A 27,974-nucleotide genomic window follows, 5' to 3' on the forward strand; every position below is an offset into this window, starting at 1 on the left:
TTTTGAGGGCCATTTTTAATTCATGCTAAATTCTTTTCAGTTCGCTCCCTTCCAAACTATGTGGGAGGCACATATCCCCCCTCCATCAAATCTCTGTGCCATCCTTGCTTGCTGTTCTTTAGGAAAGCATTGCCTATCAAACATCAAATCCAAATCCATTTACAATCAGCAGATCTTTTTTTTTTTTTTTTTTTTTTTGTCGCCCCAATTTCCGTGTCATGGATGGAAAGATAATTGAGTTTTGCTGCTTCATGCATACATTGATGCCAGTAGAGCCTTTTAAAAGCTTGTCTGTGTGCAGAACTCTGACTATGACCTGTCCTGGACCACTAGCACTCTGTGATATTAGACTGTGCTTAGACAAATGCATACAGGCCCTGAGTGCTCCTAATGTCTCTCAGTGCTTCACACACCACACATACGCAGTCACACTCGCCCATGCTTAAAGAAAGAAACATGTGAGTGGGTAGAGGGCGCAAGGGACTGAAAGGGTAGAACCTAGAAAGAAAAACAGGGGTGGATATAAATGGAGAGAGTGATCTAATGTGACATGGAGAAAGAGGGGAGTTAAAACAGAGAGGGTGATGAGAGCCGAGAGATCCACGGTCCCATTACAAAAGCAAAATAAAAGCCCCTACTGTCATCTGCATCCCAAAAGGCTTGTAGAGACTTAACTCCAGGGCTAAAGGTAGGCCACTGAATTATGGGACAACCTCACAGCCCTTCATGGGATAATTAGCCCATTAAATTCTGGTACAATTTGTCATCTTTACACTGCAAATGAAGCTACATCTTAACTGGTGGTGGTTGAGGAGATTTCCCCCTTCCATGTAAAGCGCTTTGAGTACCCAGAAAAGCGCTATATAAATGTAACAAATTATTATTATTATTATTAACTGGCATGACACCACACAAAGGTCCACTTAGTCTTTTAATGCATTTACAGTATCTACATTAACATGCAGCCTAATAATTTGAAAGCTTTCTTGGCATATTTTTAGATATGCAACAATTTTGAGGTGTCATACTGAGTTTCCTAACATCTGTAGTCAGCTGACTGTTGCTTTCTCTGACAGGACCATTCCGAGGGCTCAAAAGCTTATCACTGTTATTGTAAAGTTGACTCTTTATTGACACTGGTTTGTGGGTGGGGCATCATCTCATAGGGGTCCATAAGATTTGTGGGATACCGCTGAGTTAGCCTGAAAAATTCCATAGCTACCATAGGTCACAGAATAACACCACAGAAGAGCAGTACATTTACCACACTGATAGCTGCATGACTGTGTCTGTCATGTCTGTGTGTGTCATATTGGGTGTTGCAAAGTCACTGTGTGTCCCATCCTCCCCCTCTGGTTGTCTGGTAACTCTCGAGTCCATCCTGGAATGGACAGTAGGGGCTACAACCCCAAGACAATCGCTTCATCTCTTTCTCTTTGCCCCGAAGGGCACAGTTGATGAGAGAAAAGGGAGGGAGAGATTGGCATTGACCCATCCAGGCCACGCCCCCCCCCCCCCCCTGAGCTGGAGGACAAGGTCAAATGGTGCCTGGGCTGCAGGCTGACTCTTCGTTTTCTCCTCCTTTCCGCAGTGAAGAGCCACCCTCCCCTTCTCCCGTTGCAACCCCATCACCTGCCGCATCGCCATCACCCGAGGTGACCATCACCAGTGCCTCCCAGCCTGAGGTCCAGGTGGAACCTCAGGTTGCAGGGAGCACTGTGACATCTGTCGATGCAGGAGGGGGAGATGAGGATCGAGATGGAGATGGAGATGGAGATGGAGATGGAGATGGAGATGGAGATGGAGGTGAACCTCAAGAGAGAGAGAGTGCAGAAGTGGAGAAGGAAGAGGTGATGGCACAAGAGATAGAGCAGGAGGAAGAAAAACCTCAGGAGCAACTGCATCAACCAATACAGGAGGAGCTGAAAAAGGAGCCAGAGGAGCAGGAGAGGGAAGCAGCAAGTACGGGAGGCACTGGAAGGAGGCCAAGCTTACATCACACTGCTTCACCAATCAGAGTACAGAGGAATGGAGCATGCAGCCACTCCACCACCTCCGACTATGAACTTTCGCTCGACCTCAAAAACAAGCAGGTAGGGAACAAGGCACTGTGGGATTGCGGTCTTGAGGACGTGTGAATGTATGCTTCAGGCTCTTGAGGATTGGCTGCTATGCGTCCGACGGTTGCTTTTTAGTGGCTGAGTGTGTTGGAGTGTGTTGAAGCTGGTACAGGGCACTGGGCCTTATTGAAGTTGGATGTTTACAGGTTGATCATCCATCCTCATCTCATACGCATCCATTACTATCTCCATCAGCTTTCTAACTTATCTCAAAGCCCTCATGGAATCTGCTCTGAATTATGTGGAAATTTGGTAAAATGTGTTTAACGGAATTAAAGAGTATCGGAGGCCATTCACTCAAGATGTGTTCTTGCATTAAACGAAATTAAACAGAAGGTGCGTATACTGTATAGCCACATTTAAAACAATACACTCTTAATATAATCCAATACATTAAAGGTTATTAAAACTTAAAGATTCATTATTTCTTTTAATTTGACACCACAATTTAGAAGTACGACACTCATGACCAAACACGTACCTCCAGCGAATGTTTACATTAGTCAACAATGAAGAAAAAAGCAGTTGAAATGCAAGAACACATTTTTTGTAAATGGCTCCATACACTTCAAATTAGCAAACACTATTTTATAAGCGCAAGTGAAAGAATTCTGTGGGGCTTTCTGCAAGATTCACAGATTCCATGCAGGCCTACCTGTCATTCTTTTTTAATTTTTGGGGGACAGAGTAGATAAAACATCTCTAGTTCTGTTACAAAACCCAGTGAACTGCCTACCTAAACAGCATTTTAAAAAATCATAGGTGTGCACAATATGCAACAGCTGTACCACAAGGTAGGAAGCATGATTATGCTTGTACTATGATAAACTCATTTGGCTGAGTACCAAAATCCATTGCAACAAGCAAGATGGTGGATGAGTCGAGTAAAATGCTGATTACAAATGTCTTTCATTCAGTAATCAAACGTGTTTATATTAATAGTATGATCTAATTAAATATTCACTATTTTCCCCAATTTTTATGTTGTCTCTGTATTTTTATGCTTATCAGAGTATCACATTGTTAGCTTAGCAACATGTTAATGTCAACATTTATTGGAATCAGTTGTGAGTTTAGTCTCCTATACCGATTACGGAAACTATACTTTTTGAATAGTGTGTGAAATTGCTGCCTATGTAGAATGTTCCAAATTAGACCTGGTTAGGATACAGCCTATGTAGACAGTAGACTTCATGACAGCTTGCTATGTTTTGGAACAGAGTTATATCTATACTGTGGCTTAATTAGAGCACAGACATGTTTCTTTACAGTATTTTAAAGACTGAACAGAAAATGCTAGAAAAGGCTACCAGAGCCTCTTGGGACATGGGAGAGAAGTAGATTGAGATGACAGAGATAGAGAGGGTAAAAGCGACAGCAAGGGAGATGGATGGGAGAGGAAGGATGAGAAGGTTGTGTTGTCATGGTAACACAGAGGTGCCCTTAAAAACCCCATTCCTCATTTGTTGTAATTTTCTTGCTGAGTGTTCATAATGTGAATTGCATTCCCCATCCCCCATTGTTTTTTGCTGAGAATTATCTAATAGAATTATGTTTGCATCACAAAATTCAGGACAGCGATTCATTCTGCGTTTACAGTACAAAATCAAATCATATCTAAATAGAAATAAATTCTGAAAGGGTAGTGTTAATAGACAGATAATTTAGCATAAGAATAAACATGATTACATATAGCTAATGCTGGGGCACACAAGAGCTATATCTCAGTTTTGCTAAGGTTTTGCAAAGTATATTTTAATATATATTTTCCTTCCTTCCTTCCTTCCTTCCTTCCTTCCTTCCTTCCTTCCTTCCTTCCTTCCTTCCTTCCTTCCTTCATTCCTTCCTTCCTTCCTTCCTTCCTTCCTTCCTTCCTTCCTTCCTTCCTTCCTTCCTTCCTTCCTTCCTTCCTTCCTTCCTTCCTTCCTTCATTCATTCATTCCTTCATTCATTCATTCATTCATTCATTCTAAAATTCCAGGTTAAAATTGTCATGGTTCAATCAATGCGTGACATTTGTCAAAAGTTTTTTTTTTTTTTTTTTTACTATCAATTGTGTGCAACATATTACATTTAATTGACTGGTAGGCATTCATTCATTCATTCATTCATTCATTCATTCATTCATTCATTCATTCATTCATTCATCCATTCATTCATTCATCCATTCATCCATTCATCCATTCATCCATTCATTCATTCATTCATTCAATTAAAGGCTGTTTAATGGCAGGGTTAACCCATGCAGTGTGACAATAAACCCAGCTAATGGATGCAAAACCTTTTCTGTAATTTGGCAGGTTTTTATTTATTCATACATTTTTCCAACAGAAAGATTTGTTCCTGCATGTTCCGTGACACCTCAGCCTACCTGAAAAAATGCATTTAGCCTTTTTCAGGTTGATGAAGTGTTCAGACAATGTAAAATTGGTTAAAGCCATCCACACTGCATCCGCTGCTTTCTTGCACTGTCATATATAGCACATACAGATTTCTATGCATGCTATTAAGTTAAATAATTTTGCTTCTGAGTACCTTACTAATGTATAGTTACAATTTGGGCATTATACACATCACTGTATTATATATTGTAAGTCATAGGTTCAAATCACAGAGAAGCAGCTGGCTTTGGTATGTTGAATGAGAAAATCACAATCCACAACCGCCTACAGTCGTAGCAGTAGCCATTAGTACAGTCACAGTAGTACAGTGAAATCAGTAGCCATGGTAATGCAATGACTATATGTTTAAGCGGGAAGGAAGATGTTGTGGTGATGAAGTTCTTTGTCATGGCAGTAGGCTGATTATAATTATAAGTTAAGTAAGCTGGTTATAAGTAAAATGATGATACAATTTCACGTAATAGCAAATAGGGCATGGCAATATAGTCATAATGAGTGGCATGTGCAGGGTTGGACTGGGGCTAAAATCCAGCCCATCTGGCCCACGAGTTCCCCCGTGAATGTTTTTGGTTGGGTTAGGTCCTTAAATTGGAGTGAATAAATGAATAAATAAAACTACAAAAGGGACAAATAATGATAGATATTATTGAATTTACTGCAAATGCAGTTAACAAATTTAATATTGCACTTTTGTCACATAGAAATGCACTTGACAGTAAAACACTGATTTTGAGCTAGGATGCCGTAAAGTAAATTTACTGCTATTAAATGCTACTCGCCCTCATGTCATTACAAACCTGTGTGACTTTCTTTCTCCTGTGAAACACAAAAGAAGATATTTTGAAGAATGTTGGCAGCCAAATCATTATGGTTAGGTTGCCCTTGACTTCTATTTTATGGACAAAACAAAACAGACTCAAATGATTTTCCTTTATGTTCCACGGAAAGAAAGTCATTCAGGTATGGAATGACATTAGGGTGGGTAAATGTTGACATTCTGGGTTGAAATATCCCTTTAAAAACAATAACATTTGTGAAGAGTTAACACCTAATTTATGTAAGACACTGATATCTATCTTTCATGAGGCTCTCATTGAATAAACCTTTTACTTCAATTAAAATTCACTAGAACTATAATTCATAAAACAAAAGCTTGTCCTTAATTCACGGGACCTATAGGCTTTAAAGCTATTTTGTTAAATTATACTTCAATTGCCCTAATGTAATTTACCATGGTTCCAGAGTTTAACTGTAGTTCCCTTTCGAAGGGAACCTCGACAATACATCATCGACGTTATGGGGAATCGCCTCAGCGTGACCAATGACTAAAGTACCTGTGGAAACCCGCCAATCGCATTGGCCCGCGTAAGCCGTGACGTGACGTCCTGGCGTGCCCAGGAAGTATAAATAGAGCGCCCAGAGAACATGTCATCCTCTTTTCGTCTTCAGGGACTGATTTACTGAGTGCTGTAAGTTGGTTGTTATGGAGAAATCTGCTAAGAAAACATATAGGAAGTGCGTTTACCCGTGCAAGAGGTGTCTCGCACCTGGTGATTCACACGACCTTTGTGTTTGGTGTCTGGGTGAAGAGCACGCGCGCTCTGCTCTCGAGGGGGCGGAGTGCGTACACTGCGAGCGTCTTCCCATGAGGACGCTTCGTTCTCGTCTGTCCCTCTACTCGAGGGGAGAGGGACAGTCTGCTTTGCCCCGCGGATCGGGTCCCTCTCGCGCAGAGGCCGAGAGAAGACTCAGATCGTGGGGATCACAAAGAGACCTCGCTGACGAGTTTGAGAGAGGAGTGAATCTCTCTCAATCGTCAGCGCGGGATGAGGACGAGCTGCTGGCCAATGATGATGCATCTTCGGCATCTTCTAGGCCAGCAGGCAGTGCTCTTCTGGCGTCAAGCCAGGGCGAGCAGGAGGAGCGTGAGGCGGGCGAGGATGGTGAGATGCTTGAGCCTGCCCAGCCCTCCTGCCCCACGTACGAGGAATTGATGGAGGTGATGGAGCGTGCTACTGCCAGGCTCGAGTTGCCCTGGCAGCGCGTAAGAGAGGAAGCTGCGCGTGGAAGGCTTGACGAGCGCTTCCTCTCTGGCCACACCCCATCGATTCCCGGGAGCCTTCCATTCCTTCCCGACCTCCATTCTCAGGTCGTGAAGGCATGGAAGAAACCATACTCCTCGCGCATTCATCGCTTCCAGCGTTTGAGTTATGCAAACGTGGAGGCGATGCAGGAGCATGGTTACGCGTCGATGCCTCCCATTGAGGATTCCTTCGCCAACTATTTGGCGGGTGAGGGAGCATCGACGCTAAGGACTCCCACCCTGCCATCCAAACCACTTCAGACCACATCCCGTTTGAATGGCAGGGCGTACGCGGCGGCAGGTCAGGCCTGTGGTACACTGCACACGATGGCTGTGTTGCAGGCGTACCAAGCTGACCTGCTGAAGGACCTGGACCAGGGTCAGGGCTTATCCCCTGATGCGGTGGCCGAGCTGCGCCGCACCACAGACCTGGCTCCCCGGGCCACTCTTTCCCCGTTTTTGAGTAACATCAGGCCCAGCGGACCTATGATGATGTTCTATTTTTTTATTTTTTTTTTTTTTTAATGTCTTGTTATTATCACTATATGTATGAGCCTCGTCACAAGCATTTCAATGCACAGTTTTTCCCTAGTGTTAACTATGCAAATGACAAATAAATGCCTCTTGACCTCTTGACCTCTATTAATCTGATGGTCTGCATCAGGCTTGGTGTATAGTGAACGAACGATAGCTAAATGTTTCTTTTTCTGGCCTTAGTTCTTCTTAGAGCGGCTTTAAAAAAAAAAGAAACAAAAAAAAATATATATATGTATATATGGCATTAATTTAGACATCGCAAGTCCTCATAGCTTAGGTGCTTATAATAAGCTAGCTTTTAAACAGTATATGTAGTAGGCTTCCTCTCCATATGAGATTCGTACTGCTGAGGCCTCCATGTACTTATTGCATGTTTCAGGCTTCCTCTACTTTCAGAGTCATCCTGCAGAGGCCTTCATGCAAATAGCAAGCTAGTTTTGTGTCAGTATATGTAGTAGGCTTCCTCTCCATTTGAGGGTCGTATTGCTGAGGCTTCCATATACTTATTGTATAGCTGATATATGTGCTAGGCTTCTTCTCTATTGAGAGTCGTTCTGTTTAGGCCTCCATATACATATTGCATGTTTCAGGCTTCCTCTACTTTCAGAGTCATCCTGCAGAGGCCTTCATGCAAAATAGCAAGCTAGTTTTGTGTCAGTATATGTAGTAGGCCTCCTCTCCATATGAGGGTCGTATTGCTGAGGCTTCCATATACTTATTGGTATCCAGGCCTTGAGCTAAAGCTCGGCGTTGGCCCTAGGGGGAAGTGCTACTGTTAGCTTGACGTGTAAGCAGTAGGGGCTGTTACCTGGGTTATTGTAGTGGTCAGGCATCCCCTTAGCATGGCGGCGTGGGTACAGCGTTCCCCATAACGTCGATGACGTATTGTCGAGGTTCCCTTCGAAAGGGAACGTCTCAGGTTACAAATGTAACCTTTGTTCCCTGAGAACAGGAGACGAGACAATACGTCTCCCTGCCATGCTTTCGGTTCTGCTTGCTCAGTCCCTTCAGACGAAGAGGATGACATGTTCTCTGGGCGCTCTATTTATACTTCCTGGGCACACCAGGGCGTCACGTCACGGCTGACGCGGGCCAATGCGATTGGCGGGTTTCCACAGGTACTTCAGTCATTGGTCACGCTGAGGCGATTCCCCATAACGTTGATGACGTATTGTCTCATTCCCTGTTCTCAGGGAACAAAAGTTACATTTGTACCCTGAGACGTTTTATTTAACTGTTAGATCATGGTAGACACAGGTAAAACCATACTCAATACAACGGGTGGCTAATACGGAAATACGAAAACCACATTTTTTTCCGCAATATTTAACGCAAGTAATATTAGCAACATTTTTAATAAATACATTTTTGCCAAAACAGTAACCATTTAGTTTAGGGTACAATTCTCACTATTAACTAGTTTTTTTTTTAGCATGAATATTACTAGGATATTGGCTGTTTATTAGTACTTATAAAGCTCATATTAATGCCTTATTCTGCATGATCATATTCTACATCCTTTAATCCTACCCAACACCTAAATTTACTACATTACTAACTATTAATAAGCAGTAATTTGGAGTTAATTGAGGCAAAAGTCATAGTTAATAATTAGTTAATAGTGAGAATTGGACCCTAATCTAAGTGACCGCTTAATTGACAAGCTTGTAGTTGTGTCTATTGGTGATTTCCAATTTACCTCATCATGTATTTACATGGTCGTGGCTGTTTTCAGCTAGATTCACCACAGAAACTGTAATGTTCCAAAATCACACGACTGTATAAAACAAAATTCTGAGTCAAATCTGAATTAAGCCACTTGCACTGTTTATCACTTCATAGAAAGTGTCAGCCCACAGGGGAAATGCCCGGTATGCCAGATTACCAATCCAGCTGTGGTCATGTGATTGCACTGAAATCAATGTGTTGATATGAATTTGGCTGCAGTGTAAGACATGGTGCTCTGAAAAGACGTGTGTGTGTGTGTGTGTGTACCAACATTTGAGCTTGAGAAGTAGAGTATATGCATTCACTTTTACGGTTCTTTGTGTGTCGGCATTATGCTATTGATCTTCTGTCTGTAGAAGTGTGAAATCTCTCCTGAAGGCAGATAAGGGTGCAGAGTCTGACACTGCGGATTAGTACTAGAGTATACTAGCATCTCTCTCTCTCTCTCTCTCTCTCTCTCTCTCTCTCTCTCTCTCTCTCTCTCTCTCTCTCTCTCTCTCTCTCTCTCTCTCTCTCTCTCTCTCTCTCTCTCTCTCTCTCTCTCTCTCTCTCTCTCTCTCTCTCTCTCTCTCTCTCTCTCTCTCTCTCTCTCTCTCTCTCTCTCTCTCTCTCTCTCTCTCTCTCACACACACACATGTACACAGATTTATCTGAAACACAAATGCACCTTTATCTTGCTTAGCGTCAGCAGTGGTTGCAGGAATGAAGAGTTGAGGCAGGATCTAAGCACAGCAGTAACTTTTAATAACAAAAATCAAACCACTAAACAACTTACGAAAAAGAACAACTAAAACTGAGAACTATATAGCCTATAGTCAGGCTAACTGAGGGAGGAAACAAGTGGTCAATCAAAGAATGAGTAACTATGACAGCAAATGAAAACATACTTCAAAACCATGACAACCAAGGAGACAGACAGGAAAAACAGAAAAACTAAAAGTCAGTTCGATCATGCATTCTTGTGTTCTCGTAATACGTCATCTTCAACCATCAAAGTTCAATTCCAATACTCAAGAACGCAAGTACAGAGGACACATGGAAGTACCTGGATGTGTTCTTGACATCGAGTATGCATCGAATGCAGACTTGAGAGAATCTAACCATTAGAAATCCCAGAAGACGATGCAGGCGGACGACGTATTGAAGCCTGTAAGCTATAAAATGTTCGTTCTCACTTAAGAGATTCCCGCTGCAAGCTCGCAAATACGTGACGGCTTGTGGAAGTAAACATGAGTCATTTTGTTTTGCTTAAATTTAATCAAAAGAATGTTAGGTTAGGGTTAGGGCTTGTAGAATAAGTTGACATATTTGCAAAGGTGCTTATAGTCTGTGGGGGAGCATCAAAATAAAGTGTGACGAGATATTAAGCAGATAGTCTACTAATACTATAATGACTGGTAGTTGACATGTAGTTGCAAAGTTACTTATAGTTAGTAGAATGTCTAAAGTGGACTAGCGGAATAAAGTGTTACCAGCAAATTTTAAGCTATATTGCGAATATTGCAGTCAGAAAGCCACAGCTGGGCTTAATACATTGCTATTCACACTTCACCACCAATATGTCATCCAGGAGAAATTACCTAACCAGCAGAATCAGCTCGGATATTCTCAATCTTTTTGCCATTACACTTGTATCTGAGTGTCCTGTGCTTGCACAAGCTCAAAGTGTTACTGTTATAGCTTTGTTCACACATAAAATGTCCAACTCCCAGTGCTGACAAATTATCAGAGCTGAGACTGCTGGCATTTTGATGCATAGGCTTATACAGATATATGCTGAAAAATGCTGATAAAATTACAACAGTAGATCTGTAAGTGCCCATTAGTTAGCAATTATATGCATTACCATTAAATATAAATGCATTTCATTTTTCATGTCATGTATTTATGAATACAATCAGCTGGCTGTTAAACAAGTTTATTCAGTAGAGTGCTTTACTCCAGGTCTTCATTGACACATAAAACTTATGTCCATTGCCACTCAGGATTAGGACATTACTGACTGATCATGTTCACAACCCTTTCTAGAGAATTCCTGTCTTCTCTTATAGTAATTGCTTTTCACAAGTGCCCCAGAGACTTCCACGAAGGCCAGGGCATCGGTCTTGAAGTAGAAATCAAACACTGTTTATCTTTTTTTCTTTTTTCTCCCAGCATTGCAGATAATCTTTAGCATGCGATGCATTAGTTTGAACTTCCTCTTACTATAATCACTCAGAGAAACCCATGCTAATGAAAACTGGGTATTCATGAGAAATTTGTCCATATCTCAGCCTACCGTTTTATAAATAGAACTAATCCGAATCCCCTCTGCAGAACTTTCTGACAAACTTTCCAAGCAGCGACACGCAGGAAAGTTTGATGTGTTTACGTGCACTCGTGTCCCTGAACTGCTGATGCTTCAAAAAACTAAAAAGGTGGATTAGCAAATTTGATGACATGGGTGCTGAAAACAGTGAAAATAGATCTTATCCTGTGTTCCCTCTCCTATCTTGGTTACAGTGTTTTCTGAAAAAAATTTAACCAGTCTGAGATTAATATTTTGAGAAGTGGGCACAGTAAAGCCCTTTTGGGATCTTCTTTAGTCATTTTTGGTATGTGTGTAATTTTTCATGACACGCATCTGAAGCTATTACTTTTTTCCCCCTCAGATCCAAATCTATTATTAGATGAATATCTCAGACTTTATTTCTAAAAAAAGAAAATAAATAAACAAATAACAATAATACAAGTAATTGAGAAGTCTTTTAGAATATTTATTGATATGAAATATATATATATATATATATATATATATATATATATATATATATATATATATATATATATATGCTTAAAAAAAGATCTTGTAATTATGGTAATTCCAACAAGCTATGTGGGAACATCTATTAGGAATTCCAATGCGGTCACAGGTGTGTGCATTTATTGCTTTTTTTTCAACGGCTTTCTATCCTTTAAGAACTATCCTGACTGACAAGGCTGAAATGCTCAGCTAAATGCTTTGAGCCATGATCCACTGTCAGCAAAGTTAGCTCCCTCAGAGGGTGTCTGAGTGCTGATAATCTGGCTTTAGTGACTCTAGACACGATCTCTCAGAGGCTGATGGTTCCATAGATAACTACTACAGCACCTCTTCTGTGTGATTGCCTCTTTATGCTAATGAAGGTATGCCTAACTTCCCAATGAGACCTTTGATTATCCTGTCTTATGCTGATGGCCTCATAAATATACATGTATCCTTGAGACACAAATCAATGCAAATGAGAAACTAATGTCAAGCACCAAAATATGAACAGATATGTGACAGAAAGCAGCTAAGATCAATTGAGCCTTTTCTAGTGGGTGCCCTTTGATTTCAATATTACATTATCAATATCTTGCTTAGAGTATGCTAGATTAGCCGGCTAACTTGTCGGATTTCTAATTGGAAGCTATAATCAAAACAAATTGACAAGGTGTTTAATTTCACACATTTTTAGCATTGATGAATTACTGGTATATTTTAGGATTTCTAACAAGAAAACAAATGGAATACCCCAAAAAGTTCTTTCAGCCAGGGGAATCACATAGGGGTCTAGTTAGGGTAGGATTTTAACGTTATCGTAGGATTTCTGTTTAACACCTGTCTCTATAACCTTTCTTGTGTAGTTTATGTAGGCCTATCTTATTTGGATATGTATGATATGTCATTTTCTGCTGGGATAGTGAAAAAGTGAGCGTGGACAGAGTGCTGATCCAGCTGTCAAGTCTGATTTGCCTGGGCTGAGTTGATAGGGAGCAGTGTCATTGCTATACCTCCATCCTTTACGGCTGCAGTGGTTTCGGAATGATCTCTCTCCCCGGCGCCGCTTAGTGAAGTGATCGGGAACGAACCTGACAGCTGGTTAATGGGTGGATTTGCAGCAGGACTGCATTCGTTACACGCTTTCTTGTCTCTTTGTCTTATGCTCTCACCCTCTTTCATGCCCCTGCTCTGTTACGGACTTGTTTTTCCATGGTGTTCTTTCCACACCTTAGGGTTATGGCGATCAGTGTTTTTTTGTGATCCCAGCAATCGAATTTGTCTCTGTTTCCTCTCACTCTCTTTGTCATCTCATTGCGTTTCAACTAGTCTGTCATTTCTTTTCCTTTCCTTTCCAAGAGCTCTAAAAAATGAATAGCACTGATGGTTCAAAAAAATTTCAAAAAAAGGTTAAAAAAAATCAAAAATATTAAAAAAAAAAAAAAAAAAAAAATATATATATATATATATATATATATACACATTGGAAATGGTGGCATCCCTTCTGAAACCCCATCGTGTGTCCAAGGCCACAACTGCTATTTCATCCCTTGCTTTCAATAAAGTTCCAGGTCTGAGGTGTTATGCTTTGAATACAGCCTGATTTGTTGCAACAAGTCTTTCTTTTAAGGTTGAAATGAAATGAGAGGGTCCATTATTGAACATCTGCACCAATGGAACATTTAATAATGAATATTAAAGGCAGGTTATGAACTACATAGGAGGGTTGAATGAAGTAGAGTTCCCAGCTCATAGTTTTTTTCTGAAAAGAAACTCAGGCCCTATTCAGAACTTAATATTCCCCAGACATATATCTCCTTTCTAACCTAGTCTGAGATAAATGTAGATTGCTAAGATAAGATGGCTTTCTGGTGTTATTCAAACTTCTCTCAGGGAGTTTGAATCCGTAACAGTGACTGATTGGATCAGCTCACTCTGTCTTATCAGAACGTTTTGAAACGGTAGGACTTGAATGACCTCTAATCTGAGCTCACCCAGGAAAGGACAAGACCACTGACAGCTGATGGAAACACAAAAGGAGACTAGCTGGTGAAATCCAGCTTCAGATATGAGTTAGAGTCTTGAATTCACTTTCAAACCATTCTAGAAAGAATCCAAAGATTGTTTGTACAAATGAATACTCTTTCCCTCAGCATAGAAAGTAATATTGTGACTACAAATGGAATCTTATGAAGTCAGAGTTGCTGTCTGGTTATACCGTAATGCCCTAATCTTGCTGTGATGAACAAAAGTGAAATTTGAATCTAGTTTTTCAGCCAAAACCAAAGCTCCAATGCCAACTTCACTTTTAGGGTCCTATCTTACACTTAGAGACGGGTCCACAACGCGCGTACAATCTGCTTATTAAACACACAGGGACGCACAGCAGCACACAAACATGCTAAATATTTAAAATAAAAGGATTACAATGTAAGAGATTATTATTGTGTACATAAAAATATGGTGGAATCCGGCTTGTCCCGTAGATCAGTGGTTCCCAAACCTGTCCTGAAGGACCCCCAACACTGCACGTTTTCTTTGTCTCCCTAATCAATCACACCTGATTCAACTCATCAGCTCATTATCACATGGGTTAATGAACTGATGAGTTGAATCAGGTGTGTTTAATGAGGGAGACAAAGAAAACGTGCAGTGTTGGGGGTCCTTCAGGACAGGTTTGGGAACCACTGCCGTAGATGGTCTGCTTGCGGAAATTTCCATCAAATTCTGTCTTGTAAATAGCGAATCTGCTATGGTGCGAGCGCAACTGGCATTTAAAGGGAATGGGAGAAGAGACTATGATTGGTTTAACGCACATAAATCCCAAAACACACCCATTACTCATTATAAGAATAGGGACAATCCTTTAAGACCATGCGCCTGGCGCACCGACCATTTTTCCCGTCGTTAAACTAGCAAAAGTGGATTCGGACACGCCCTAAGTGAACTTGCACCCTGCGCTTTAGACCATGCACTTAGATTGTTAAAATAGGGCCCTTAATGTTGTAGCTTTTACTGGTCCATCACTCCCCTTCTGGGACATTTAAAGTGAAATCTATGAAAGGCTGGGGCATGCAGCACTGTTTTATTAACAAAGTTTGGGAGGAGCACGTTCAGATAATTAAACCTAATTAAACACATGTGGAGCACATTCAGAAAAAATCAAACCTAATTAGACACGAGTGGACCACACTCTGCTAATCAACCCAATCAACGAGGTAAGAGGTGTATATATAGTACTGCAAACTTACCTCCGTTCGTTGACAGTTTAACGGCATCTCTCCACCACCCCATCTCCTCACTTCTAGTCCTAAATACTCTTACAACAACGGGGGAGTACTCTGGGTTCGGGCTAAATTTCCAAGCTCGGAGCCCTCCCCCGGACAGCATGCCAAATACGCATAATTTTTACTCTGTTTAATTGATGTAAGGGTGAACTTGTGAAATAATAATAAAAAAATGTGACAAACAAGATCATTTAATTTCTTCGCAAAATAAAGTCATTTATCATCTTGTTTTTGTGCTTTAGATGCCACAGTCTATTAGACAATGATTAGAGGCAGAGAGAACCAAATGATTGGAGAAGATGACAGTGGCTAATATGCCCCTAATGGCAGGAAATGTCTTGTGCGTAAATGGCACGTTGCATGCCGCACTCTGTCATTTCAGCTAAATAAGCCGTGTGATTGACTGGCCACTGCCTATGGTGTTTCACTGCCTATGGCCCGAGACAATGGGATTAGCTACAGTATCCTCTTGACCCTGCATAGGACAAGTGATTTGGAAAATAGATGGATGGTGGCAGGCAAAGCCAAACTGTTCTGACCACACTGGTACTCAAAATCGAATAATTTCTGAAAGTGCTTGTTGATTTTCGGCCAAACAGCTCCCAGAGTATGTCCTTTTTCAAGGGACACAAGCTGGAGAAATAATCTCAAGAATGAGTGTAGCTATATCAAAGTTTTGGCTGTGTAAATGTCTAGACAAAATTATCATGTACTACACAAGTTCTTCTTGTCCTGCAAGGTCAAATCACAGTTTGACTGTATTATCTACACTTTCACCTCCACAAATTATTTAATCAAATGTTTATTCAAAATTAATGTTGGAGTGAGTGAAGCAGTTTTTAATGCCCAAAGCATATACTGTAGTCTAGTTAACCCAACTGGAAATGCACCGCTTCAAGACTTTTATTCATGGTGAGGTAATTGCTTTGGTTGTTGTATATAGTGTATTGGCATATTGGCATATTTCAAGATTTTTTGCATGAACGACAAGTCGAAGACTGGAAAATTGTTTTGTCTCAGCATGTCATGATATTTAGCAATCTGTATTCAGTCTTGTTATTGATTTAATTTCACGCTGTCATCTCTTACTGTGGGTATTTTTCTGTGATTGTCATAATGTTGCCTTATCTGACATCGTTTCTCATCTCTTTTTTTTCAGATCGAAATGTTAGAGCACAAATATGGGGGCCACCTCATCTCACGGCGCGCCGCTTGCAAGATTCAGACAGCCTTTCGCCAGTATCAGCTCAGCAAAAACTTTGAGAAGATCCGAAACTCCCTCCTTGAAAGTCGTTTGCCACGCCGTATCTCCCTGCGAAAAGTGCGGGTGCAAAATACAGAGGGTATCTCAGCTGAACGGGCGCTGGCTGAAGGCTGCAATTTAGCAAGTATCCCCCTTGTCCGGTCCCCATCCCTGCCCACCACAGTAGGTGGCTCCCTCACTGATCTTGAAGATTCTTTCAATGAGCAAGTCCAGTCTCTTGCTAAATCCATCGATGATGCACTTAGCAACTGGAGCATGAAGACCATGTGTTCACTCCAAGAAGGTGGCACCTACCAGTTTAGCTCAGAGGCATTTAGTACAGCTGGTGATAAATCTGGGTTGGCAGGGACAGTCAGTGAAGGTGGCCTCACAGACCCTTCCACATTCCATAGCGGAACTGGCCAAGTGGACAACTCTGAGAATATGGCCCGGAGTGCCAGCAAGCTGATGATGGCATTCCGGGATGTAACAGTTCAAATTGATAGCCAGAACTTTCGCATGTCCTCTTCCGTTATGGAGTCCTCCACTTCTGTTTCTCTTGGTAATTGTGTGCAGCAGGGGACCATAATTACTGAGAGTCCACAGCAACCTCTGTTTAATTATGCAAATGAACAACCTCAACAAGGACAGCCACCACCATCTCCTCAGGATCCAGCTCCTCCACCTCCAGAGCTGGATGTTGAGGAAATACCAGACGGCGACTTCCCAGCCCCTCCACCAAGTGAGGAGGAACTTGGGGAGGATCTACCACCTCTGGTGCTGGACAAACAGGAACTTCCAGAACCAGCAATTCCAGCACAGACAGCAATAACCTCTGAAACCTTGTCTCCACCAGAGGTTGCAGAGAAACCAGTCACCCCAAATGTAGAAGTTTTGGAAGCTAAACGTATTGAGTCAGACACAGCGGACAACAGCTCAGAGCAGATGAGTAGCAGCAGTACATCCACGTCGGCCCGGTCAACTTCAGAGGTCTCGTCCAAAGAAGCTTTACAGGCCATGATTCTTAGCTTGCCCAGGTACCACTGCGAAAACCCAACCAGTTGCAAATCTCCTACCCTCTCCACTGACGTCATGCGAAAACGCCTATATCGTATTGGTCTAAACCTCTTCAACATGTGAGTACCGTGAGAACCTTTTATCTCCAATCATAAGGGCCCTTGACTCTTTACATCACATTTGCTTAAAGTGACTAATGCCAGAAATTTTAGGCTATAAAACCATTTTCTCTCTCCATGTATTAAGTTGTCCTCTCCTATCACTAATATAGCTTCTTTTCAAAACTCGCTACATCCCAGTCTTTCTCTGTCTCACTTCCCTGTCTCACTCCTGTCATCCAATTCTGTCTCCAGCTGTGGCTAACACCCCCTCCCTGATGCCTGTCACCTTGGGTTTGTCTGACGCTATTAATAGCACTGCTTTTATTCAAAGTGCTGTCTCATTCCCTTTTCCCTAATCTCATCTAACTCCATTGAAAACATGAAGACATAAAAAGTTTAAAAGTTAGACTTTGTCTAATAATTGTATAGCACACTACAGTAACTAGACTATGGTGTTTATCTGGGTTATAGTTTTTTGTGTGCATGAGGAAGAGATATATAAGGAAAATGATGAGCAAATGCGGGGAAAAATATTTAGCGGCCAAGCATTGTAGGTGTAGACACTAGGGATGCTCATATTGACTGTTTAACCGTTAACCGAAAGTAAAAAATTGACCGATTAATACTATCAGTTAAACGTTTTAAAGTTAAAAGTTTTTTTTTTTTTTTTTTTTGCTGCATGGTTAAAAAAATACTATATAGCCTATATTTGTTTACTCACGGGGTGCAACGATACGCGCAACCACACGTGCCCACAGACATATTTCGCTGAGCATGCAAAATTAAGCAAGTGAAAAGAAGTACTGTGTGGGACCATTTCGACAGAAAGGGCGGCGAAGTTACTTGCAAAATATAGTTGTATATAAGTAGTACAAGTACAATGCAATATCACTTGCGAAGCAAACATCCACAAGCATCGATTGATGAAGGGCAACAAACTTTGCCCTCCATGTTATCAGGGAGAAGATGCGATGCACGGCGATCTGAGGAGATAATGCAGAGAATCTGTTCAATGAAATAAAAGACACTTTGCCCATCAGTTTTGTCTGTGATGAAGGTTTTCAAGAGCTACTGGGCTATATTTAGCCCAATTACGAAATCCCATCAAGATGTACTATTAGAATTGAAGCCCGTTTTGAGCAGAGAAAAAAAAATCGTTTAAATCACAACTTTCAAAGCACAAAGTTCGTGGCACTTACGACTGAAAACAAATGAAAGGTGCTTCCCGAAGCTGGCCACTCTAGCGAGCGACTTTAACATCTGTGCCGTCGGAGAGGGTGTTTTCTGCCGCGGGTCTAACTGTCAACAGGCTGCGCTCCAGACTAACCCCACATCATGTAGACATGTTAATTAAAAAAAAAAAAAAAAAACTAGACAAGGTGTGGATTGAGGTAGGCCTGGTATTTTTATTTGACGAAAAAACTAGGTCTGACGGATTTTTTTTTTCTTCAAACGGATTTAGTGTTTTCTTTTTGTCATCTTAATTTGTTAATTATTTAAGTTAAATTTTTTTAACAACAAACAAAATGGTTTGTATTTTTAACGGGTCATTTTATTTTTATTTAATGCCAATTCAATATTATAATCTTATCAGTAAATGTTTAATACTCGGATAACGATCGGCGGTTGTCGATCGGGAAAATTAACCGAAATGAGCATCCCTAGTAGGCACATATTGTTCATAAGCTTTCTACTTCTGTTTTCAACATTTCTGGATGGGAGTCTATGGCAGCCCCTAGAACTGTAACTGTATGGATTTCTTCTATATTTTGCCTTTTAGTGTTCAATGTTACTTTTCAGATATACCTTAAAGCTACACTGTGTAATATTGTAAGTTGATTTTTAGCAAAAAACACTTTGTTCTTTCAAAATTATACATTCTCATTAATGTGTAATCACTTCAACCAACTAATTAAGTATTCTCGTAAGTGTATAATCTGCCATTTAGAATACATACGAGCGAGTCGCTCGAATGGCGGAAGCCATGTTGCGCATCCATCTTGAAAATACATTAGACAAAGAGGGACATACCTGGAAATTCAAGCTTTGCCTTTCGCGTTTTTACACTCAGTGGCTCCGTGACGAATGCGAGGGGGAGATTACTCATGGCTGCCGGCAGATTTGAAATAATACGGCCACCGTAGGAGTTAAAACGCCCTCGGAATGGGAGGGGCTAGAAAGTAATATTCAGTTGGTAGTCATATGAAAGAAAATCCCATACAGTATAGCTTTAATGAAGTCATTGGCGTAAACACCATGTCAACAATGTTTTTGCATCCTGACACTAAACTCTATAGCAGTGCCTCCATCCTAGAGGCCCCAATTTGGATGTCTTCATTTTCAGACGCACACAATTTAGTTCTTGCACTCCCTTCTAATGAGCTGATGAGTTGAATCAGGTGTGTCAGATGAGGGTGACAAACAAATTGTATTCTGGTTGGGGGTCCAACAAGTTTGGGAAACACTGCTTTATACAGTAGGTATCATTGTCATAATGTCCACATAAATATTGACCACCAACTATTCAAAAGTTATCAAATGTAATTGCTGCTGGCAGCTATGTTTAATATTCTATTATTTTACTATTAATAGCAAAGATCTTTATAGCAGGGTAAGATCTCATCTCTATCCTGTTTCCTGAATTCCTTATTGTTATACCTAATTACATATAGCAATTATCTCCATTCTGTATGTAATTTTTGATCCAAATAACTTCTGGCTAATTTCCTCAAGCTCATTTCACCGAAACCTAATTTTAACATGTTTTGTTCAGATTTTATTTTTTAATACAGGACCAGTTTGTTCTTTTATTCATACATAATGGATTTTATAAGGATTAGATAACATCAAGATTATGTCAGTTTACTAGCAAGGAACATAATTTCAAAAATTCATGCATGACTGCAATATGGCAATCTCCCTCAAGGCATTCAGACATTATTTTGCTGCAGTGCCAGAAATCAGATGCTACAATAAGTGCCTGATTAGAAATTGTAAAGCTTGTGTATAGAGTAAATTCAAGTAAAATGGCACAGTTTCTTAGATGAATGTGATAGGTAAACACAAATATATATATATACTGTATGTGTGTGAATATTTCACAACAATTTGTATATAAATATAAATTAATTTAATGTGTATTCAATTTGTGTATTTTGTTTATCATATTGAATTTTTAATTAGTTTTATAGCTGTTTATTAATTTTGTATTGTTTTACTTCATTATCTACTAATTTGAGTTTTCAAAAGAGATGTCTCTCTTTCTTTTTCTATTTACCTCTTGTATTAATTTCAGTAATATTAACATGCAAAGTAACTGTCTGCTCTTGTAACTGTCATATCCTCCACATACACCATTCCAACAAGGACATCTGTAATTCAAAGCTGGAGAAATGCAGCTCCACTTTACAAAACGTATTGGCTTTATTTCTGCAGTGTCACATCGCTACCAATTAAAATTCTGCTCCCGCATGTATATTGTCTATGTTCAGCCAAGAGTGACTGAGGCATAGTTTGATAAGAGCTCTCTGTACGCAAAACATCACAGAGGAGCATGATGGGAAAGGTTGAATCAGGACTGTGCTGAACTATGTGCAGTGCTTGAAGTGGAAAAAATAAAGTGCCGGTACTCACCAAAGGGTATGGGGCATTGTTGGCAGGGAGGGGGCGAGGGGGTCATGGGGGGATTGGTTGTCTCCCTATGTAGTTTTGGTTTGGGGGAGGGGTGGGGTGCCGGGGGGCGGGGGGTTGGGGGTTGAAGTGTAAAGTAGCCATATTGGCCAAAAGTGCAATGGGAAGTCAAAATATATTTACTTATAATATATTTTTCCTAATATCTGTATTAGCGGAACACATTTTACACATGGGGAAAACAATTGTTTAGTCGATAATTCAAGAAGGTCCATTTTCTCCATAGCTCTTTCTAACTTGTGCTCGGCCTTAAAACTAACATAGTACTTGTAATTGTTTAACTATAGCATTTGTTACTATAAGGATTTAATTACAAGTAAGAATATTGTTGGCTCCTCATTACTATTGCTTAGGCCAATGTTAACTTTTTTCTAACATTTTAATCTATAGCATTTGTTATGAAAAAAAGCAACCTACGCATTTAGAAACTATAGCTACAACATGCCACAGTTGCAATATAAATCTTTAGTAAAAAATTATCTATTATAAATTCTACAACTACTCAAAATTGACCACAATAAATTCAATAGAAAAAGCTTTATAATTTATGTTGGTGCAGGATGATGTTTTCCATTTTTTTCATCAGTCTTTTTAGTGGCTGTTTTAGATCATGCTCTCTGTAACGTTTTACTACATTCTCAATAAAATTCAAATGGGTTGCCCATTTTATCATCAGCATCGCGATAGGAACAGTTTGCACAAGTCTTATCATTTTTGGAACGTGCTGATGAACGCACCTTTGGTGATTCGCACGCCACTAATGCAAAATTAAACATTTGGTCTTCAGTCACAGTCATATTGCGCAGAAAATGTATCTGTTCAGTTCGTACTGCTTATAAAAGCACAGAACGCACAATGTGTACAAAGAATTAATTGCCTGAAAAAGTGAGGGTACGCTTCTGATAAAAATATATAAGTAAAATATATGCTTACCGGTCCACGCTTGTCCACACCTCATAGGCTAGGGCAATGGCATCCCTCACCCAATAAGACATTGTTTGCTTGTGCCGTTGTACATTGTGCTGCTGTCCCCCCCGGTTGCAGCCCCCATAGCAAATGAAAAGTTGTTCTGAATTATGCCACTGGCTAGTGCGGTGGACGTAAGTCTGGAGAACACAAACTGGAAACAGTAAATGGAGTTTCTCCTGTGTGGACGGCGGAGGACAGAAGGCTTCAATAATGACCGGATGCACAGTAGAAAATTTAACTTTAGGAAGGTGGAAGGCAAAAAGCCTTCACCAATCCAGACTAGATCGGCAGAGCCTGCAAATCCCCAATCTTTAGCTTGACAGGAGCTGACTCTAGTGGCTCAAAAGGGGTCTCGACCAGCTTCACTTTGATGCGAGGCCTCAGCTGCCTAGTTTCCCCATTGGAGCCCCGTCGATCATGACGTGACAAGCTGATATGGTGGCGACCAATACCCTGAGAGTAGCTGGACATGTGCCTGTTGACAACTTTTTCTGCAGAAACTCCAGCACTGAAACAATCTGGCAGTACACTACCTTTCAAAGATACAACATTTAAGGGCATAAATTCTTCTAGTGGATTGGGCCATGGCACAATAGTCTGTACTACATCAACTGGAAGCCCAGCATCCCTTAGCTGGTCCCCTTCAGGGGCTAAACGTGAAGGTTCCAAAGCTCATGCCGGGGATGAAATATTGTCCCCTGGGCCTGAGACAGAAGGTCCCTCCTGATTGGAATCGCCCAAGATGAGCCATTGAGGAAGGATATTAGATCTTAGAACCAAACTCTGGTCGGCCAACGAGTTGCTACCAATAAAAGGGAAGACCCTTGTTGACAGAGCTTGGCCAGGACTCCCAGGAGCAGTGCGATCGATGGAAACATAAGACGCATTCTTAGCCATCCATGGGCCATGGCGTCCAGACCCAGGGGGGCTGGGTGATTCAGAGAGAAGTAGAGGGGGCATTGTGCTCACCTGTGGCTACCTCAGGGTGGAGTTCAACATTCATATGCCCAGGAATGTAAATCTCCCTGAGGGATAGGAACTTGTCCTGAGCCCAAAGCAGATCCTGCCGCACTAGCCTGATGCCACGAACCCAGTCCGCCTTGGTGATTTATGTAGATGACCACCGTAGTATTGTCCACCGGCACTAGGACATGGTAGCCCCTTAGCTGCTGGAGGAAGTACTTCAGGGCTAGAAATACAGCCATCAATTTGAAGCAATTGATGTACCAATCGAGATGATGACCTAGATCTAGATCTCTTGGGCTGAATGGTCATCTAAGACCACACCCCAGTCTGTCATTAGCATCTTGCGACAACAACACATGGCTAGAGTGGGGTCCAAGGTGAGGATTCGGGGTCTGATCCACATAGAAAGGGTACAAAGCCTTTGGCGCATAGACCCTTGCCTCTGGGGAAAGGCCCTTGGATTAAATCCCCTGGCTCTAAGCCACAATGGAAATGGTCTCATGTGTAGAAGGCCCAAAGGTATCACCATGGAGCAGGGATGGAACAACGGTGTCGTGAGGATGTTGGGAAGGAGCTACTTGATATATTATTACGCACCCATTCCCAAGGGGGCACACCACCAAGGACTTGTGTGCAAAAGCCTCAGGACCTTTTCTCTGCGGAGATGATGGTCCTTAAATCTGGCCTCCTCACACACCTCACCACACTCTGCTTCTGGGCCTCCCTCTGCAAGTAGAAACACTTTGTCCCTGTCCTTGATGCCCATGAGGTTTAGCCACAGATGCCTCTCCATGGCAACCAAAGCCGACATAGAATGGCTGATAGCATGGGCCGTCTGCTTAGTCTGCATGGCAGTGCTGGCTTATTCAATGACGTTGAGCTCCCAGGGGAGAGATAGCAGGCATTTCTTCCACCTGAGGCATCATCATATAAGCATGTGCCCATGCGCTCACGATAGTCGAATAAGTCGACATCGAGAACACAAAGACACGCAATGAATATGGTTCCCCTCATGAACAATTTAACTCCTCATGGAGGTCCTCGAAAAAGGTGAGAGACCGTCGCTCGGGCCCGTCCCCTTGGCCACTGGACAGAAATCTGTCTTCTAACTTTGAGCGCTTGTGGGTCTCTTGTTCTTGTGGCCATTCTAGCTGTAACCTGGCCACTGCACGATTCACCACCTCGATTAAGGGACAGACGTTGAGTGAGTGAGAACAGGTCGCAGTACTCACACTCGCATGCTCGTACGCAAGGGAGCATGCTCTTCCCCCAAGCACCCAAAGCAAAACTCATGTGTATTGTAATTAGGGATGGGACGTGAACACAGAGGTAAGGATCTCCTGATTGTTTGCAACATGATGTTCTCTTTACAATTTTTTGCACAAAATGGCTCCCCTCGTGGCAATGCTGAGAATGCAACATGTTGAATGGTGTTTTGACACATACTATTCAATGTACTTATTGTGTACAAGTTGTAATGGAAAACACTTTTGCTGCTATTGGGGTGGGATGTGGGTAAGGTTAGGGACAAGTTTCATGGTATGGTTGGGTTTAAGGCTGGGTTAAGGTGTAAGGTAAGGGTCAATAGTGTATTTATAGATGAAATTACATAAATTGTAATTACATTAAATGTAATGAAAGGACTTAATATAAAGTTGGTTTGCTGTTCTGTGTCCTCTTTTCTATTTTACCATCTATTTTAAAAGAAAATTGAAGATCCCACCCCAATAATTGAAGAAATATATGACTTTTACCCTTACTTCTGCATTTATTTCCCCATGACCTTGCAGTGGCACTTCAGGGTAATTTGTAGTTCCTTTAAAGCATTGCCATACTCTGAAGATAGAGAGCCTAATTAAAAGTTATTCATCAGCTATAAAAATCCACTGGCGGAATATGGCTTTAAAAAGTTAAAAGCTCATTCAGATTAAGTACTGCTTTTCTTTAGTACACCATAAAAGATCTCCATGATTTCCCTTTCATTGTTGTCTCAGCGTCTATGGTGAAACGCATTGTTTTTACCTTTTAATGAATGCATTTTGTACTGAAAGTAATTGTGTGCATGTAATAGCACAGGCAAATAAAGGAGTAGATCTGAGTCATGAGTGAATATTTTTTTTCTTCTTTAAATTCAGATTTCCAAACAGCATCTAACAGTGTGTTCCTGACGTGGTAGCTTACATAACTTGCAAATAGGCTTGCATCTACGCACAACAGCTCTTTGTCCATCTTGCAAAAAAAGGTGCAAAATCTACAAATTTGTTTTCCATCTTCACCATATGAAACCTTCTTTGCCCTGCATTGATGATGGCAATATACACGGTAAAAAGTAACAGAGGGAATACATCTGCTTTATGGGTGAGTGAATGTATGTGTGCACTTGATTTTGAATCAGCTGGGAGGGCTATATACTGCCTGCCAAGTTGAGTGGGAGGCTGTTTATTTTCCACCCGCTCATCAGATTTCTTTTAAATAAAGAAAAGTACTGTGATCATTTTGAACATATGGCTATATCCCTCAAATAACTCAGCTTCAACTGTCATTCAAGAAATAGTTCGCCCAAAAATGAAAATTTTGATGATGTCATTCACTCTCATCTTCCCTCTTGTTTTTCAAAACCCATATAATTGATTTCTTCTTTGGAACAGTTTTGTCAATGAATAAATAATGTTTTACATTTTCAAATTTTTTTGGGGGTCAATTTTTAATAACATTTTGTGGGGAAAATTGTTCATTTGAGGGTATGTTTACACAGCAACAATGTTCTAAAAACAAACAAAAAAAGGTTTCCTTTGCTTTTTTTAAAAAGTTTCATGTACAGATGACAACGTTGTCAAAATGATCCCCATTCACCAGTAGTTGGCGATGTCACTTTGTAAAGAAACACTTAGCACCTATAGACTGAACACGTAATATGCATGCGCATGACATCACTGATTTCACAAATGCACTTTTTTGTAGATTACACAGAGGCAATAATGCTATCATTTTCAAAAACGTGTACTTTCAAACCTGTTTTCAAAATGGCCAAAGCGCATGTTGAAATCGGTGTCATGTAAAAGCCCCCCTAAAATGAAGCTATTGTTTTACTTTTGAATCTGTTCAGATTTGTCCACTGACCCTTTCTAGAGGTTACATCTTAGGCCAGTAGTTGGTGACAACTGACTTAAAGCATCAGTGAGTCATTTTATTCATTCACTTAACCAATTTGTTAAGCAAACAACAACAACAGCGAAACCATTAATTCATGACTTAGTTCAAGTTTTTATACAATTTAATAAAATGTATGTACATACATTTCATCTACATAGGGACTCCAAATAAAGTGTTTAAGCATCCTGCTAAAAACACAAACAAGACTCTATTACTTTATGCAGCCTGCAGAAATGGCATACACCATATCTCGCTCAGAAGCTTTACAGCATTATTATGGACATTTTATACATGCATGATATAGTATCTTAGTTTAATATTATTCTACTTTGGATTTATGTGATATGCCAAATACAATAGTTTGATTAAATCTGTTAATCGATCAACTTTTATCACTATTAAAGAAAGCAAAATAAAAATAAACAAGTCTCTCCCTTACCCTCACGTCATCACCTCAAACACCCCGACAGATAAGGATAAGCCAATTTTTAATCAAATGGAGGTTTTGCTCCAAGAGAGTGAGTGAAAAGAGAGAGGGGTTGTCATTAGTTCCAGCAGTTCATTTTCTGCAGGGTAGCCTAATACCTGTGACAGCTCAGACTGAATCTAAAGCAGGTAGGTGTGTGTGTGTGTGTGTGTGTGTGTGTGTGTGTGTGTGTGTGTGTGTGTGTGTGTGTGTGTGTGTGTGTGTGTGTGTGTGTGTGCTCTGGGACGAAACACTGAAATCAGACTTTGGATTAACAGAGATATTTGGGGACTGGAAAGTGCTTTCCCTAAACAGATAATTAGGAGAAGGATTATGGGGGCAGTGCAGTGTGTGTGCATACGTTGGAAAGAGCATGTAAAGGACATATAGAGGACGTTGATGCGTGAACAGGGGGTGAGTGAGTATACCACCCTAAATTGAGTTTTCACCTGCCTCGTGAATAGAATGGGAATGTTTCTTTTCCTCAAAAGAGAGGAAAACAGCAGGAGAGCGGAGAAAGGAAAACATGGAGGTTTGTGTGTGGGTTTGAACATAGATGTCTGATTCTGTCTGTGTGTGTTTGTGTCTAAAGAAATGAAACTGGCCATGATCGCCTCAAAAAGCTGCACTCTTTCTGTCTTGTAAGTGTCATGTTTTATGCAGGGCTTGTGTCTGCAGTTCACCTGCCCCCTTTTTTCTTAAAATGCCAGAATAGAATCAGAGCACAGATGTTAGTTGAGTGTTAGGTGAATGTAGCTTGTGTAGCTACATGTAGCTAAAGCTCTTTCTGTCTCTCTGGATGTGAAGATATGGAGACATTTCTTCAAATGGAAGCACCTTTGGCCCTGTGTACTTTTAGATAATTCACTCCCCAAAACACACTTTTTACACTCTCACTAGTTTATTTAATTCACACTAAAGTGAAAGGCAGTTTTATATTTGCACCGTCTTTGCTCAGACAGTTCACCCTTAAAGGGATAGTTCACCCCAAAATTTAAATTAGCCCACGATTTACTCACCCTGAAGCCATCCTAGGTGTATATGACATTTATGAGTTATATTAAAAAATGTCCTGTCTCCTCCAGCTTTATAAAGGGAGTGAAAAGCTGGTGAAAATCTGAACCCCAAAAAAGTACATATAAAGTAATCCATATGGTTCCAATAAAGGCCTTCTGACGTGAAGCCATGTGTTTGTGTAAGGAACTTTATAAGCTATAATCATGGCCGTACGGTGGAAGACTAACCCCTGACCCCTACGCACGGGTTCTTCGGCTTGTAACAATAACAGAACCCTTTTTGGTGCTAAATAGAACCCTTTTAATAAGGTTTCATAAAGAACTATGCTTTGAAAGTGCTATATAGAACCTTAATGGTGTTTTAACCTTTTCAACAATATTTATATCTTGTTGCCTCTATTTGGGTTTTACATA

At 40.8% G+C, this 27,974-nt stretch overlaps 1 protein-coding gene across 1 annotated transcript in view; it reads left to right on the top strand.

Annotated features, from left to right (window-relative positions):
• iqsec3a (IQ motif and Sec7 domain ArfGEF 3a) overlaps nt 1-27,974 on the top strand; it is a gene marked incomplete at both ends in the record, with an annotated part of 148,042 nt that overhangs the window by 57,733 nt on the left and 62,335 nt on the right. Inside the window, 2 exons of the mRNA XM_081362751.1 lie at nt 1,592-2,093; nt 16,099-17,318. Of these exons, the coding sequence (XP_081218877.1) occupies nt 1,592-2,093; nt 16,099-17,318 (1,722 nt within the window). The remainder of the gene's footprint in view (nt 1-1,591; nt 2,094-16,098; nt 17,319-27,974) is intronic.

Source organism: Scardinius erythrophthalmus (genome assembly GCF_964197995.2).
Source record: "Scardinius erythrophthalmus genome assembly, chromosome: 4".
In the NCBI taxonomy this organism is placed as follows: domain Eukaryota; kingdom Metazoa; phylum Chordata; class Actinopteri; order Cypriniformes; family Leuciscidae; genus Scardinius; species Scardinius erythrophthalmus.